The following is a 15,751-nucleotide window of genomic DNA, read 5'->3' on the forward strand; positions in this document are numbered from 1 at the left end:
TTAAGGTTATGTACCAAGGTCCTAGACTCACCTATGCATGGAAAATGTTATTTGCCATCTTCTCTATCAATTGCTTTCAGGATCCTAAAATTCCTAAATCAAAATTACCCTTCAACTTTTTACATTGTATGGAATACAAACCAAGTTTACGTAATCTCTCATTACTAACCAATGGAGCCCTGGTAGCATTTTGTTGAATCTACACTGCACTCCTTCCATGTCAACGTATTTTTTCTAAGGTTTGGGGCCCAGAACTGTACACAGTACATCAGATGTGGTCTAACTGGGAAGCTGTAGCAAAACTTCCCTTTACATGGAGCTCATATGAAGCACATGTCAGATTTGGGGAAGCAGGAATCAAACTAGAACCTGTCTATACAGACCACTGATGATGCTAAGTATACTGTTACAACTGTAGTGGCATATGTATTGTAATGAGGCAATAAGGAAAGTTAAAAAAGGACAGCTCCCTTTTGGGAGCCTTGAATGTCCAGGTTCTTGATTTACATCTAGGTAGTTGCCCAGAATATTTTGACCTACTTTAAACTTCAATACATGACAAAAGAACTTCATTAGTTTCTTGAAATTTCTACTCAACTCACTTGTCAAAAAATTGACTCAGATTGACTGGAACCTTGTTTGAATTCTGATGGGTTCAAATCCCTTTGCAATAATGTGATATAGGCTGATTAACTCCCAATAGGAATCTCACACGGAAGTATGAGTCAGAAAACTTATTTTACCTATCAGCCCTTGATTAAGTGCCACTAGGTTAGTTGCCTGGCCACTTCTGACAGAAAGCTTCAGCTGGTTGGTGGGAAAAATGAAAAGCAGGTGCAGAGGCCAACTGCTGGCATCAGAAGAAGCCTGCTAGCAACATTGTTAATCTGGGAAGGGAGGGTGGGGAGCATTTGCAGGCATTCATGGTTGGAGAGGGGAAGGGAGCATGAGATAGAAGAAGGCTGGACTTTCCTTGTGGTGTCCAGAGGAGCACGCCTGCTCCTCCAGGTCTCACTATGGCTTTGTTTTAAACTTACCTTAGTTTTGCTAGCAGACTGATGGGTTTACCTGGTGGGGTGATCAAGGCAAGCTCTTCACTAAGGGCCAGCCAAAATTCCACTGCAGATTCCTACAATTCAAGGGACTCCAATTTGCTTTTAGTAATGTGATCCCTACCAGAGCCGTTGCAAGCCTTGTCTACTACCAAGATCATTGGTATTCAAATTGTGGATCATTGAGAATGGATTGCGAAATGAAGCTACTCCTTTTTAACTGTTCCTCCACTCCATTCCTGCCAGGGGGAGTTAAAAACACCAGTTTTTGTTGTTGAATTTAAACAGTGGATGTTGTAACTAGTGGGAGCTCTTTGACCCACTGAGTGAACTTCACATTTGTTATGACTGTACCATCAATTTAAATGTTTAATTTTCTCACTAAAATGACCAATTGTGTACCTAGACTTCAAGTACCCATAAGAAAAGAGACTCTAACTTCTTTAAAAAGATGCAGAATGATTAATTTATTTTACAACAAAACTTCTTTTAACAAGTTGCTGGTTAACACACAACTGTAACCAAGAGGAATATCTATCTCTTCCTAAAGAATTCCTCCCACAAACACAGACACACACACAGACAAACAAAAGGCAAATAGATCAAGTCTCTCTGCAGAGATGGGCTTTGGAGGATGGGCGTTATAAAGTAAAGGGTAAAATCCACAGGGCCGTAGTGCCGTCAACCTGGAGTTCTCTCGTGCGAAGGTGGGCTGATGGCCCTGTGGATGTCTGGAAGTTTTCACAAACAGGCCTCAGCTTTGCAGGTCCAAATGCAGACTAGTTACACTCAGATGGGGGTTCTCTGGCTACAGGTTGATAGCCACACAAAATTTTAGGCAAGGTAGAGAGTGGTAGCCAGCTACAGTAGCCTTCTAACCTCAGCTTGTTCCCCAATAAGACTGAAAGCAAAACCACAGGTTCAAACTTAAGGTTTACTTCTGCCATGTGATTGCCTTTTTGTCTTCCAGTTTCTCATTAATTAAGTGCTTTGCAGTTCAAAACGAACAAATAACTCCTTCTAGGTCAGGTGATTCCTCAGAAGGGGCCTACTTGTTGATAGTTCCAAAGTGATCTTATGACCTTCTTTTAAAAAAAAATCGCAAGTTAATATCCAAATGTCCAGATCATACCATGTCCTAACATTTTGTGAAAGAAAAATTCAGCCTTGAGAGATATGATTCTAACACATTACTGTTTTGTTATTTAAATACACAGTCTGTTGGTACTGCAGTTATACTCTCAAAATGGCAGAACCAATGTGGAATAGTTCCAAGTATGCATCAGTGTGAAAATGGCATTATATCTTGAGAGTTAAGTTAAGGTCTGAATCCTATCAGCACTAAAGGCAAGCAGTGTATCAATTCATCATGAGGCTGTCTCATAGCACTCTGAATTTACACCAGCCACAATATGATTCTGTCCCTGCAAGAAGTCATATGTGAACTGCCCAGGCAGTCTGTTGACCTTCCTGGAAACTTTCAAAATTTTGTATGGATTATTTTTTAGCATACTTAGCGAAGTGATATTCCTGTTAATACTTTCCGGGCATGGAAAGTTCACTACATGGGTACAGGTTTCATGCATGCATTGAAGCATCCATGCACAAAGGTTCTTTGTGGTCAACCTCAGTGCAATTTGCAGCAGTGCACAACCAACGTTATAACTCCACTTCACTCACTTCAACTCACATGCACGGATACTTGTCTGAGACTTGGAGATGCAAATGGCTTTAGCCTTAAGAGAGAGTAACTCAATATATTCGAAATATAAACCTGCCACCTCAGTTATAATTTTAAATGTTTGTTTGCTGTAAATCAGAGGTTGCATTGCCAAAATTTGCTGCTTCATTTTTCTTTACATAACAATTGACATAATTAGAAAATGCTAGAATTCTAAGATCAAGAGATACATATAGATTAGCAAAGCTATTTGGCCTAATTTTAATCCATCCTGAACAACTATACATTTAACCCTCATTTCATTTAATTGTTTCTTAAATGATTCCAGATTTTCTGTCCCATGGGTGGGTGCATGCCTGACCCAATTGTGCGTAAGATAGTGCGCGATGACGTCATGCGAGCATCCCAATGTCATCATGCACACATGTGATGTTTTGGTTGGTGGGCATGCATGAGAGTTGGCAGCATGGCCGCTGACAATTAAGAGGCCTATTAAGGCCCTTAATCAATTAATTTAAACATATTTTTCACTGACCATCCATCCTTAAGTCTGGCAGGCGGGCGAATCGACCGGGTGGCCTTTTGATTTTTTAGCAAACCTCATCCACGGGCGGGATGAGGTTTTCACAATTAAATAAAAAATAAATTTCTGGGCAGAATTTTTATTCTGTTCATGTCATTGTGAGCTAGTCCCATGTCGGGACATTTTTTTCAGATTTTATAAATCTTTATTTTTGATTTTAAAATTGTTCAGCTCCCTGAGGCAGCTCCCGGCCTACGGGGAGCTTTCAGTGCACGCTCCCTCGCCCTTGCGCAGACATTAGAACTTGCCCACCCCCCACCCCGGCAGTGCTGAGCCTTTCAGTGCACCGTTCATGATAGCTGGCTGTTAATTGGCCAGCCAGCGTGAAATGGCAGCCGGGGGCCGATTGCAGGTGGCAGATTGTTTCCCACTTGCACCCGGGCCCACCCACTGCACCCGCCTGACGACCTGAAAATCCTGCCCCAGGTTTTTGCCTCCACCACTGTGGAAGTCCTTTCCAAGTGTTCATCATTCTGTGAAAAAGAACTTCCTGATATTATTCGTTAAATTGCTTTTTGTTAATTTGAAGCTGTGTTCCTCATCCTACTCTCATTTTGTAATTTAAAATAGTTTTTTGGATGAAACTTTCTCATAGCATTTACGATTTAAATACTCCTACAGGATCACCTCCTTTGGCCCAAAAATATTCTGCCCACTAACAGATTTTGTATTCCTTCAATTCTGGTTAATCTCCTTTAATGTTAATTGGAAACAGTAGTAATCACAAAACTGACCCCTAGGGCACTGTGCACAATACTGCCCTGCAATCCTCTAACCACAATCTACCATTTTCTAACCTTCAGCAATTTTTTTGTCTATACCAGGTTTCATCCTGGATCCTGACACCTTTGAGTTTACATCAGAGTCTATCATGTGGAACATTATCAAATGCTTTTTGGAAGTCTAAATACACCATGTTGTATATCCTTCAGGGATGTAGTCGCATTATTCTTGTCAGCAGGCTTCAAACACTTCCATTTATCTCTCAGTTTCATCATTATCTGATGATTCGTGCTCGTGTGAGATCAGTGAGCATGTGCACATTGTAAAGTGAAACACCACACATAAGCATTCAAATTCATGCTGCGAGTTCATTGGCAAGTAAGTGTTGTTTCCCTATTTATTTCTACTCAAAGAATAGAAAAGCACGACTGCAATTAAACAAAACCACAACATCAGGACTTCTGAATTCAGCACTAATGTCTCTACTACCCCTGCAGATGCAGGAGTGAATGTGCCGAAATAGTCTTGCACACAAAATTTTTCTTCTTTCAGAGTGCAGAATTGACCTGACATACATGGACAGACCGAGGACAGGTGACCGCAGCATCACACACATACACATGCACACACACAATCACTTAATTTTATACCATTAAAGCCATTAACTAATCAATGACTTACAACAAAAACCCCATCATCCAATTATACACGTTCCACGTATGCCGGCCTCAAATTGCTTTGCTGTTGGTCTTATGACCTTTTGCAATATTTGGTTTTGGCCCTCTGCCCTCTCTTATCAGGGCAGCCAAGACTAAGCCATAAACCATGTCTCCCTATCAGAAAATGTAACATTCCCAGCTTCTGAGAAGCACCTAAAATCATGTTTGCAATCATAAATCTGTATCCTCTTTTTGTTAATCTTTATAAAACCCTCATCTGGGGTATTTTTCTGGGCACCATCTTTTAGGATGTCAACTTCTTAAGGAAGGTGCAGAAGAGATTTGCTCGAATGGTATCAGGGATGAGAGACTTCAGATGTGTGGAGAAGCTGAGGTTGCCCTCATTAGAAAAGAGAATGTTAAGAGATTTAATGGCGGCGTTCCAAATCATGAACAGCTTTGACTGAGTAAATACGGAGGAACAGTTTCTAGTGGCAGAAAGATTAATAAGCAGAGGACACAGATTTAAGATGACTGGCAAAAAAAAACAAAGGCAGCTTGAGAAAACTTCTTATGCAATGAGTTGTGATCTGGAAGGCAAGCCTGAGAGGGATGGTGGGAACAGATTGAATAGTACTTTTCAGAAGATAATCGTATAAATGCTTGAAGGGAGAAAAACAAAGCAATGGGGGAAGGGCAGTGAAGTGAGACTAATGGGATAGCTCTATCAAGGAACCAGATTAAGCACGATGGGCCGAATAGCCTGCTTCTGTGCTGAAGCACTCTGCGATTCTTGTACAGGGATTTTTTTTCGCACTGCTGTGTACTAGGTTGTGTCTTCATTGAAAATTTATATAGCTGAATAGCAAATTGCTGATGCCTGCACACCAGGGGCTCAGAGCAGACCCTGCCCGCTTATTACTTTGTAATAAAATGCAATCTGTCAAGAAATCCTGAAATACATCAGCTTTCTATTGTTTCTCAGTGCCTGAGGTCCGATATAATAACAGGCAGCAGTGGTAAATCTTCATCGGTCCTTCGTGGGCTATTATTTTAAAACGACTGCTGTTCCCTCGGTCTGTTTCATTTGAGTCCGCGAGTGAGATTTTTTCTGAGTCTTTCACAACTTGTCCGCTCAGCAGTTCCACTTAAAGAGTTAAGAGTGTGTCACGAAAGCATGCAACCTACTGGTGCCGGGGGAAAATGTGAAATAGCAACTGGGGGCTTGGCGAGGACGTGGGAGGAGCTCGTTCACATTGTGCAAAATCTGCAGGCAACCAAAGGCAGAGCGTTGGGAAATTCAGGCTGCATAACATTCAAGTGCTGAGTTCTTTCTTCACCAAAGAGCTAAATGACTGCAGATTTGGCGGAAGGGGGAAAGTGTAAAGTGGGGGGAAAGCTTAATGCTGTGTGAAAAGATTTCAATATTTTTTATGGGCACAGTTCGGTGTCCTGCATCAATCTTAGCTGCGTTGACTGGCACTTATCTGGACTGAGTATAGCACTCAAGTAGCTGTGATGCGATGCTTTGCTAATTACAGCCTCTCTGGATTAAACCAACATCTCTCTGCTGCCCCGCAAGTGTTATACTAGTGCAAAGCAGCTGGTTTGCTGACTTGAGGTTAGTATTTTGATACAGCAGCACTAACAAACAAAAATGCAAGTCTCAATTGCTTGCACCGATCATAATTTGAAGGCACGGAGTAATGAGGACAGGCACAAGCAAAACCCCAGCAGCCCAAAATTAGGGAATGGGGCCCGTGCAAAATTTCGGACGGTTGCTATCATTGCCCGGAGTCTGGGACACTTCATACCTCAGCACCACATCTCTCTGAAGGAGTCAACAGCAAAACAGACAGGGATGAAATATAGGTATGAGAAATATTCTTGTTTTACTCAATAGTTTATAGATTTGTTCCGTTGCCTAATCCAGATAATGATTTCACAGCTAAAGTAATGATGTTATTTTTCTGATATTTAGTATAATGTACTGCCCATAACATTCAAATACAATTATGCTAATCATAGCCTTTGACCTCAGCAGATCCAATAAAGTAAATGTGACTTTGTGCATTAAATGAATTACTGCTCTGCTAAAAACTTCAGTGTTTGTTCAGCGCAAGAGGTTTCGATACAATGTTGAAGGTTGTGTTCCTAATGTAATGTTTCATAGTCAATACTTTTTAGAATGAATGAATTTTTATGCTTTGCTATTTTGACAGAAAACATAGGATTTTTGTGGGCTTCATTTAAAAAACTAAATTTCAGTACCCGATTCCCATTTATTTATTTACATGCTATTTTCATCTAAGTACGAAGCACTGAATACTGAAGTACTAAGTACTAAATATGTATTGCTAAAGAACACTAACAAACATCAATCATCAGTAAAAATACACTGCAGATATGTAAAAATGTTGTTGGCGAATGTTTGAGATTGTGGCATTCTGTGCTGGGATCTGAATCATGTGTTAGTCTAACTGCTAAATACAAAAATGTTTTGTCTTGAATATACACAATTCCAGCAATCCATTTTACAGTAGTGTTGAAGCACACATTAAGATTCAGAATATTTTTATTAAACTAAGGTAGTATGTAACACAGCAGAGAAATCCAATGATGTTTTCTGTTACTACAAGTTTCTTTAACAAATATTTCATTTGATTTGCTCCAGTATAAAAAAATTCTTTCTTGTGTGTTAACGTCCTATTCAGCTTTCTTTCAGAAACATGATTGCATAAAACTTGCAGGTGGAAAATCAGAGTTGCTACAGCTCCGAAAGATATAAAACCACCTTTAGAAGTGTAGTCAGATCTTAAAAACCAAAATCGGAATCTTGCAGAAAATAAGTCTTGCAGAAATTTAAAAATGGTCATGGATCAGATTCACATCTTTACATGAGTGCTTTGTTTTAATAGTTCATTTTCTTGAGACAAAACTGCTTTGGAAACAAATTAATGTTAAAAAGCAGGCCAGCTGCATACAACAGAAACTATGGTGGCAACCTCAGGAACCAGTGCCTGAAGAGCTCCTAAGATTTAAATTATTACACTGTAAACTCTGTGTAACATTAATCTTTTAAAATCTTGGACTGATTTTCTAGCCAGTATCTATCTTTTATCATTTGAGCCACTGATTTAGTTTCTGAATATATCAAATTCTGCTTTTATTTTATGGGATCCTGTGATATTTGCTGATGTTTTGGAATCACATTCCATGATTACATTTATTTATAATTAGGATAGTTAATATCAACGGTAATTTCTGTGTCATCTCCAATGACCCTTCCCCTGTTGAGAGCCTGTTATCTCCCAGCTACATGCCCATCACTCCCATAATTCCATGTTTGAATCCCCTCAATCCTGGCTTCAGCCCTTCTCAAAGCCAATGTGGCCCTACGGAATCTGTTTTCAGTCTCTGCCACAAACTAGGCTCTTTTGCAAACAGATGCTTCCCCACCCCCATTACTGTCTTGGGCTAAAATTAAATTGTGCACAATCTTGAAGTTCTGTTCAATCTTAAGCTTAGTTTCAGACTTCATATTGCCTCACAAGGACTGCTTACTTCCACCTCCACTACGTACCCCACTTCTTTCCTCACCTTCGTCCGACCACCACTGATATGCATGCCTTTGTCGCACTTGATTCAACTACCCCAATACTGATTACTGACCTCCATTTAGAAACTGCACCTTGAGCAAAGCTTTGCTGTCCTATATTAGACCCTGCTCACCCTTCATCCTTGTCCTTGCTGACCTACATTAGCTCCCCAGCCCCCTGGTATGTTAAATTTAAGCTCCTCATCCTAGTTTTTAAATATGTTTTCAATCTATTTCTTCCACCTCCAATCTTACAATTTCCTTTCCAAATTCCTCTGACTATGCCCTTTTACACATCACAGAATTGTTAACAGTGCAATAGGAGGCCGTTTGACCCATCATGTCTGCACAGCCCTCTGAATGAACAATTCACTTAGTGCCATTCTCCCGCCTTCTCCCCATAACCCTATACATTCTTCCTCTTCAAGTGACAGTCTACTTCCCTTTTGAATGCCTTGATTGAACCTGCCTTCACCACACTCTCAGGTGGTACATTCTGGGCCTTAACCATTATCACTTCATCTGATCATTTGCTGGCAGCGTCTTCAGTCATCTGAGCCCTACTTTATGGAATTATCTCTCTGAACCTTTTTTCTGCTCCGTTTTTACAAACATTTCAAAACCCACCTCTTTGACCAAGACTTCAGTCACTTCTCTGAACTTCTTCCTTTCTACTGAAGATCTGTTTTCTATCTATCAGTGAAATACCATTCTTTGTGTCAAAGGCTGAGTAAGGGTAATTTTCCTGGTACATGCTGTGCACCTACAATTTGCTGCTGTGTGTTGTCAGTGGGTGATGCATTGCTGGAAAATCACCAGCAATAAATGAAATTCAAATTTTATTACATTTTTATTGATTTGACTATGGTGCTTTTAGGATGCTTTGTTAGCATTTTGGGGACCACATTCTGTAATTCCGTACATTGTTCAATGAAAATCAAAAATCTTGTTTATTATTCAGCTTGCTGAATTCATTATTTAGCATAATGACGATTGCTATGTAGGAGAAATATGCTTTTTTAGAGGACTATTAAGAATATTCTTTGAACTTTGATAACCACAACTGCACAGATAATGCCCAGCTTTGTCATAATTTTTTCAAGCTATTGTTTAAAAGCCAAGCAGTATTATTCTATGTCATTTGGAGCCTTGTAAAGAACTAAAATTCTGCTGTAACAGCAATACCCTAGAACATGTCCACCAGCATCATACAGTGAAATTTTTTATATATCAGTCTCCACTGTTAATGTAGAAAACTTGACCATCCTTACCTGTAAACCTATTCATTCATTTCAGCTGAGGAATGAAACTTTCATCTTGGCATTCATTTCTGTAACTAATCCCTTTGACCCTTAGAGTATGTGCCGATGATATATCATTATTGACTTGAGACTGTTAACATTATTACATTAACTGCCCTCTAACTTGCAATTCATCACTTGTAGCTTTCTTTAGTTTGAGTTCAATGTGTATTTTCCCCAATCTATTTAGCCCATTTAGATAGGTTACATCAAATTTGAAATGTTAAATATCTTTCACCTTTTAGTGTATGACTTGTATGGAATAAGCATTTATCATCAGTCCATTAATCTTTAAGGATAATAATGATCTTTTTCATCTTATTAATAAACAAAATATTGTGAAGCCTTTCATTCCCTTATTCATTATATAACCTGGGGGCATTGTATTAGTTAACTCATGATTATTCTTAGTTAGATTTATGAGGACAAGCCTGAATAGTTCTCAACTACAGTTTAGGTCCTAATAAATAATCAAGTAACTGATAACTGAGAAAGTGAATATTATATGATTTAAGGTGTGCAGAGTACAGTGTGATAATGTGTAACATGACATGTTCACTTAATAGGAACTTGTTGACTAAAATTGTATTTTTGGTATTTTATAGGAAGGAGTTTTGAGGGAAGACAGTTTCTTTACATAAAATCTTCATAAGAATATACATTGTTACTGGACAATGGATTTTACATTGTCTCTAATTAGGGATTTAAACTTCTTACTAATACCTTCATACCTGGACTAGTTATTAATTTTAAACCCATATTGATAAAATGAGACACTACTCAAAAACATGTGTGAGGAATGGCCTAACAAAAGCCTGAAGCGTCGTATCTTTGTTGTAAGTCATTTTAACTGTGAGGATGACAGGTTCATCCAAATCATCAGATTTAACCTTTCATGCCTTTCACCATCCATCCAAATCAATATATAGATTCAATTTGCATCCACTTAAGTATTAAGTTTCCATTGTTTTGAATACAATGGACACGACCTGTCTGTTTAAATAATAGCATTACACAGAAGTGCTCCTTTATTTTTTGTTGTGTGTCTTTTCAGGTTTGGCATATTTAGCATATAACGTCATAAGGCATCCTTTATATTACTATCAAGGCAAGATAACTAGGTGTGTGCTTGGCACAATATCTACACAGAGATTGAGATTGAAAGCATGGTTAAACTTACTGGTTGTGCAGTTTTTCTAAAATGGATTCAAGTAGCTAGAGTATTTTCTAATTTAATGCAGCAACAGAACTTTAGATACATTTATATCTGGTGACTAATGAAATAATTAATGGAACTGAAAATAAATTCTATTGATGTATGAGTACATTTTTCACTGTTGAGTAGCACCAGTGAAGTGTGGCTTATGCTTTTGCAGTGAAATGGTGATCTTTGTGGAAGTACTTTTGACTGCATCATTAATAGATGGGTTATTTTTCCATCATCACCCCCAACCCCCACCTATGGCACCACCCCATGCCCACGCAAAAGATGTAACACCTGCCCCTTCACTTCCTCTCTCCTCACCGTCCAAGGGCCCAAACACTTCTTTCAAGTGAAGCAACATTTCACTTGCATTTCCCCCAACTTAGTCTACTGCATTCATTGCTACCAATGTGGTCTCCTCTACATTGGAGAGACCAAACGTAAACTGGGCGACCGCTTTGCAGAACACCTGCGGTCTGTCCACAAGAATGACCCAAACCTCCCTGTCACTTGCCATTTCAACACTCCACCCTGCTCTCTTGCCCACATGTCTGTCCTTGGCTTGCTGCATTGTTCCAGTGAAGCCCAACGCAAACTGGAGGAACAACACCTCATCTTCCGACTAGGCACTTTACAGCCTTCCGGACTGAATATTGAATTCAACAACTTTAGGTCTTGAGCTCCCTCCTCCATCCCCACCCCCTTTCTGTTTCTTCCCCCTTCCTTTTGTTTTTTTCCAATAAATTATATAGATTTTTCTTTTTCCCACCTATTTCCATTATTTTAAAATATTTTAAAATCTTTTATGCTCCCCCCACCCCCACTAGAGCTGTACCTTGAGTGCCCTATCATCCATTCTTAATTAGCACATTCGTTTAGATAATATCACCAACTTCGACACCTATGTGTTCTTTTGTTCTGTTGTCTGTTAAATCTTTTGATGATCTGCTTCTATCACTGCTTATTTGTCCCTACAACCACACCACCCCCCCTCCAATTCTCTCCCCCCACCCCCCCAACCTTAAACCAGCTTATATTTCACCCCTTCCTGGGATTCACCTAGTTCTGTCGAAGGGTCATGAGGACTCGAAACGTCAACTCTTTTCTTCTCCGCCGATGCTGCCAGACCTGCTGCGTTATTCCAGATAATTCTGTTTTTGTTTTGGATTTCCAGCATCCGCAGTTTTTTGTTTTTATTTTTCCATGTTGGGTCAACAATTTGTTTTACTATCACTCCTGCATTAAAATTGTTTTTCTGCTATAACTTTAAGGCATGTGACATGATTTATGTGGCTTCTGTATGTTAATGGAAAGGAGAGGGTGCAGAAAAATACTACAAACTGCTTCCAAAGTAGAGATTTAAGGTGAGCTCTGATTTATTTCTGTTGTAATTAAGTGAAACATAATATTTGCATTCATATAGTATTATTCAAATTGAAGCACAGTGAGTGTTATACAGACAAAAACAGCATCACTGAGCACCTGTAGCATCCCACAAAATAATACCAGCCAATCTGTGTTTTTATTGTATGGGAGTAACTTTGGTCAGGATACCTACTCTTCTTTGTATAATCCTTTGGGATTTTTCACTACAGTTGGCAGACAGAACCTTGGTTTAAGATGGCATCTGACAAAGCAGCACACTTTCACTCCTGCATTGGTGTGTTGGCTTAAAGTTGTGCTTCAAACCTGATATGAGGTTTATACCCAGGGGTGCAAGTGTTCAATCATAAACCAAATTTGCCATGCAATTAATTATTAGCGTCATAATTATGTACTAGAAATTCTGCCATTCATCGCATTTCCCTTTGGCTAAAGTTGACTGCCCCTTTGGAATAAATGTAGCTTGTTTAGAAATTTCTAGTGGTGCCAGGTAATTACGTAAAGGAGCCTTTTAGGCACATAATACATAAAGTGTTCTCTTCCTTTATAAGCATTTTCTCCTTAATATCTTGAATAACGTTTTTTCAGGCAGACATAGTTGGACGCAGAATTTGAAATAACAATTAATTCAGGAGAGCATCAAGTTGAGCATCACACCAAGAATTCTTCAGTGACTCCTGCAAAGAACATCAGAACATAGATATTAGCATAAAAAGCTGAAGACAAGGAATTTTGGCTCAAATGTTTATAGCCACATCCACATCATGCTGCAGTTGAAATGTTCACTCCCATACCATTTTGAAAACCATACTAACCTACATAGCTGTTTTGTAAACAAAAACAGAAACAAGATAATTCTACCAAAGGTTTTCAACTGGTTGAACTGAATCCAAGTTTCCTACAGAGTTAATGGGCACAAACACCAGATAATTGATCATGGTAGAAGGCATTATGAGTACAGGATACCAATGATATTCAAGAGAAACACACAATCACTTTTTGGATCCCTGTGTATTTCCAAGAGGCAGTTTGTGTTCCAAAAGTGATTCTCCTTTTCCATAGTGATTCTAAAGAGTGCAAATGCTGATTAGTGTCTACTATGGCCAGGTCTAGTAAGCAGCCATACTCTTGGTTCCACTGGGGACTCACAGTGATGGAGTGAGAAATGTCTGTCTACCCTTAGTTTGAAAATTGACAAGAGAATGATTGGTGATTTTTTTTCCAAATCATTGCTACTAAGAAGGGTGTTTTTTTTCTCTTCATTTTGTTTGTTTCCAATGACCACTTCAGGAATAGCTTTCTTAACCAAAGTTCTTTTTAAAGAAGAATTATTATAGTCTGGATTCTGCCGGTATACAATGGCAAAACTATCAACATTCATGTCATTACTCTGTGAAAACAACAGCAACTTCTGACGCCTGTACATGCTGAGCTAAATATGGCAATCAGGTTGCTGCCTGTGATTCCCTTCTCTTCCACAGGGTGTGCTGTTGAAATCAATTAGTAATCACTGAATTGATGCGACCTTCCATTTTTTGTGTTCTATTCTCATTGTAAAAAAAAACTCTTGAGAAAATTAAGCCTTGTTGAACGATGTGTAACTGGGTTTATAATGGATGAATTGGTCATAACTACTGCCAAACAACTTTCTTCGATCTGAAAAAAATAATTTTGTATTTGTGGAATGTAAAATTTCTCAATTCCATGGTAACAATTATACAGATTTTTGAGATAATGCAAACTAATCTAATTTCAAGTATTTTTCTGATATTTCAGCTTCTACCTTAATCTTGTGTATGCCGTAATCTATCTTCGTTCTCTGTAAAATAATTAAGAAGTGAAAGATAATCAGTGCATTTTACTTCCTGGTTTGCTGCTTAGCCTGCCTGATGACATCACTGTAGCTGTATGCTAGAGATCCCTGATAGTTGACCCCAAATAAATTAACATTGGTAATGGTGAAATCCATGCCACAGAGCTTGCTAGATCTTTGTGTGCAGCTTTTTTTAGGTCAACAGTGAACACTGTCACATTGCTGCTGACCGCAGCATTTGGGCCTATAAAATGGATTCAAAAGAATTATCCTTTCCGTGAAACTTTGTCACACAATATAAATATTAGAGCAAAATTAAGGCTATACAGAGAGGTCAGCGGCATAAATTTGAATAGGAGTGTCGCAATTTCTGGACTTCACACAGAAAATATAGCAATATTTGTTTACACGGGGAAAGGCCACTTAAAATTAATTCTGCACAGTAATACCTCTTTTTGCCACATTCCCAGGTATTAGGGAATCTGAACAATTCAACTTGTGCTGTATGTGATTTGACGAAGGTGGGAAGAGTGATTTTACCTCTCTATATCTGGTGGAAATTGGCAGATGGACACTTAAAATGATCTAAAAATAAAAAACTGCGGATGCTGGAAATCCAAAACAAAAACAGAATTACCTGGAAAAACTCAGCAGGTCTGGCAGCATCGGCGGAGAAGACTCGAAACGTCAACACTTAAAATGATCTGCCTGAAATCTGCGTGGATCCCGTCAACTATAATTTGTGCTTTTGTTTCTGAAGAGGCGGCTGAATCACCTGCGCAAAACCCGGGGGTGGTTCATTAAATGTTCAAGTCAGTGTTAGATGAGGTCATCGCATCCCAATTGTTATTTGAACTCTAATCTGACCACTGAGCCAAGCTGAAGAGAGTTGGGTCCTGCAAAGGTGAAAAGGTCCAAACAGTTGATTTTTCTTTTACTTTGGTTCGTGAGGCGGATGGCTGCTTAATTTTGTGAAGCCAGGCTGCTTTTGCCTGCTCAATTCCAGTTCCAGATGGTAAACGAATTAGCAACATATTAATGAGGCCTCGGAGTGAAAATTGCCCAAAAAGGTTACATTTGTGAAATTCCTTGGAAATACGTAAATATAAAATTTTACATCAAAATGAGAACATTTGGATAGTGGTTGTTTTACTGGACACAAATTCAAACCCTGACACAGGCAGCTGGGAAATTTAAGTTCAGTTGTTTAATTAAATCTAGAATAAAAAGTGGATTAACAGTTTGATATGACATTATGTGAACAGGTTGTCCTTTGGCCATAACTACCTTCTGTATCAGCCCATCAGGTGGCTAAATCTGGATGGTGAAGGAGGATGTATTCACACCCCTAGATTTGAGTATCCTGCATGACATCAAGCCAAAATTCAAAGCCAGTGCTCTGGTTTTTACTCGTCAGGATTTATGGTATTTGAATCCTGGACCTTTTGACTCAGAGGTGCCATTGTGACACCTAAGCCAAAGGTTTGCTCCAGTTTACTCATGATAGCAGCATTATAATCACAGGATTAAATAGACAAGACGGATAGAAAATCCAGCAAGAATCTCTGGATGGTTTTAATCACAGCAAGCGGCTGGTGTGTGTATTGGGCAGGCAACTTAACCTCCACATTCCAGGGCCTTCAGTGTTGATTAAGGTTTATCCTGAGGTTACAATAATTCAATCCTTCAGTTAGTTTCCTCCCAAATTTATTTAACATTTTCTTGTGTTACAATTCTTTTGAATACTCATAAAT

At 39.0% G+C, this 15,751-nt stretch overlaps 1 protein-coding gene across 2 annotated transcripts in view; it reads left to right on the top strand.

The window, feature by feature from the left end:
• Positions 1-15,751, top strand: part of kcnab1a (potassium voltage-gated channel subfamily A regulatory beta subunit 1a) — a 395,251-nt gene that overhangs the window by 101,156 nt on the left and 278,344 nt on the right. The window contains exon 1 of one of the 2 annotated variants that reach the window (XM_041212016.1): positions 5,983-6,570. The exons of the other annotated variant lie outside the window; for it this stretch is intronic. Coding sequence (XP_041067950.1) covers positions 6,356-6,570 — 215 coding nt within the window. The 5' untranslated portion in view covers positions 5,983-6,355. Of the gene's footprint in view, positions 1-5,982; positions 6,571-15,751 lie in introns of those variants that run through there. 2 annotated transcript variants of the gene reach the window in all.

This window comes from Carcharodon carcharias, chromosome 2, assembly GCF_017639515.1.
Source record: "Carcharodon carcharias isolate sCarCar2 chromosome 2, sCarCar2.pri, whole genome shotgun sequence".
Lineage (NCBI taxonomy): Eukaryota > Metazoa > Chordata > Chondrichthyes > Lamniformes > Lamnidae > Carcharodon > Carcharodon carcharias.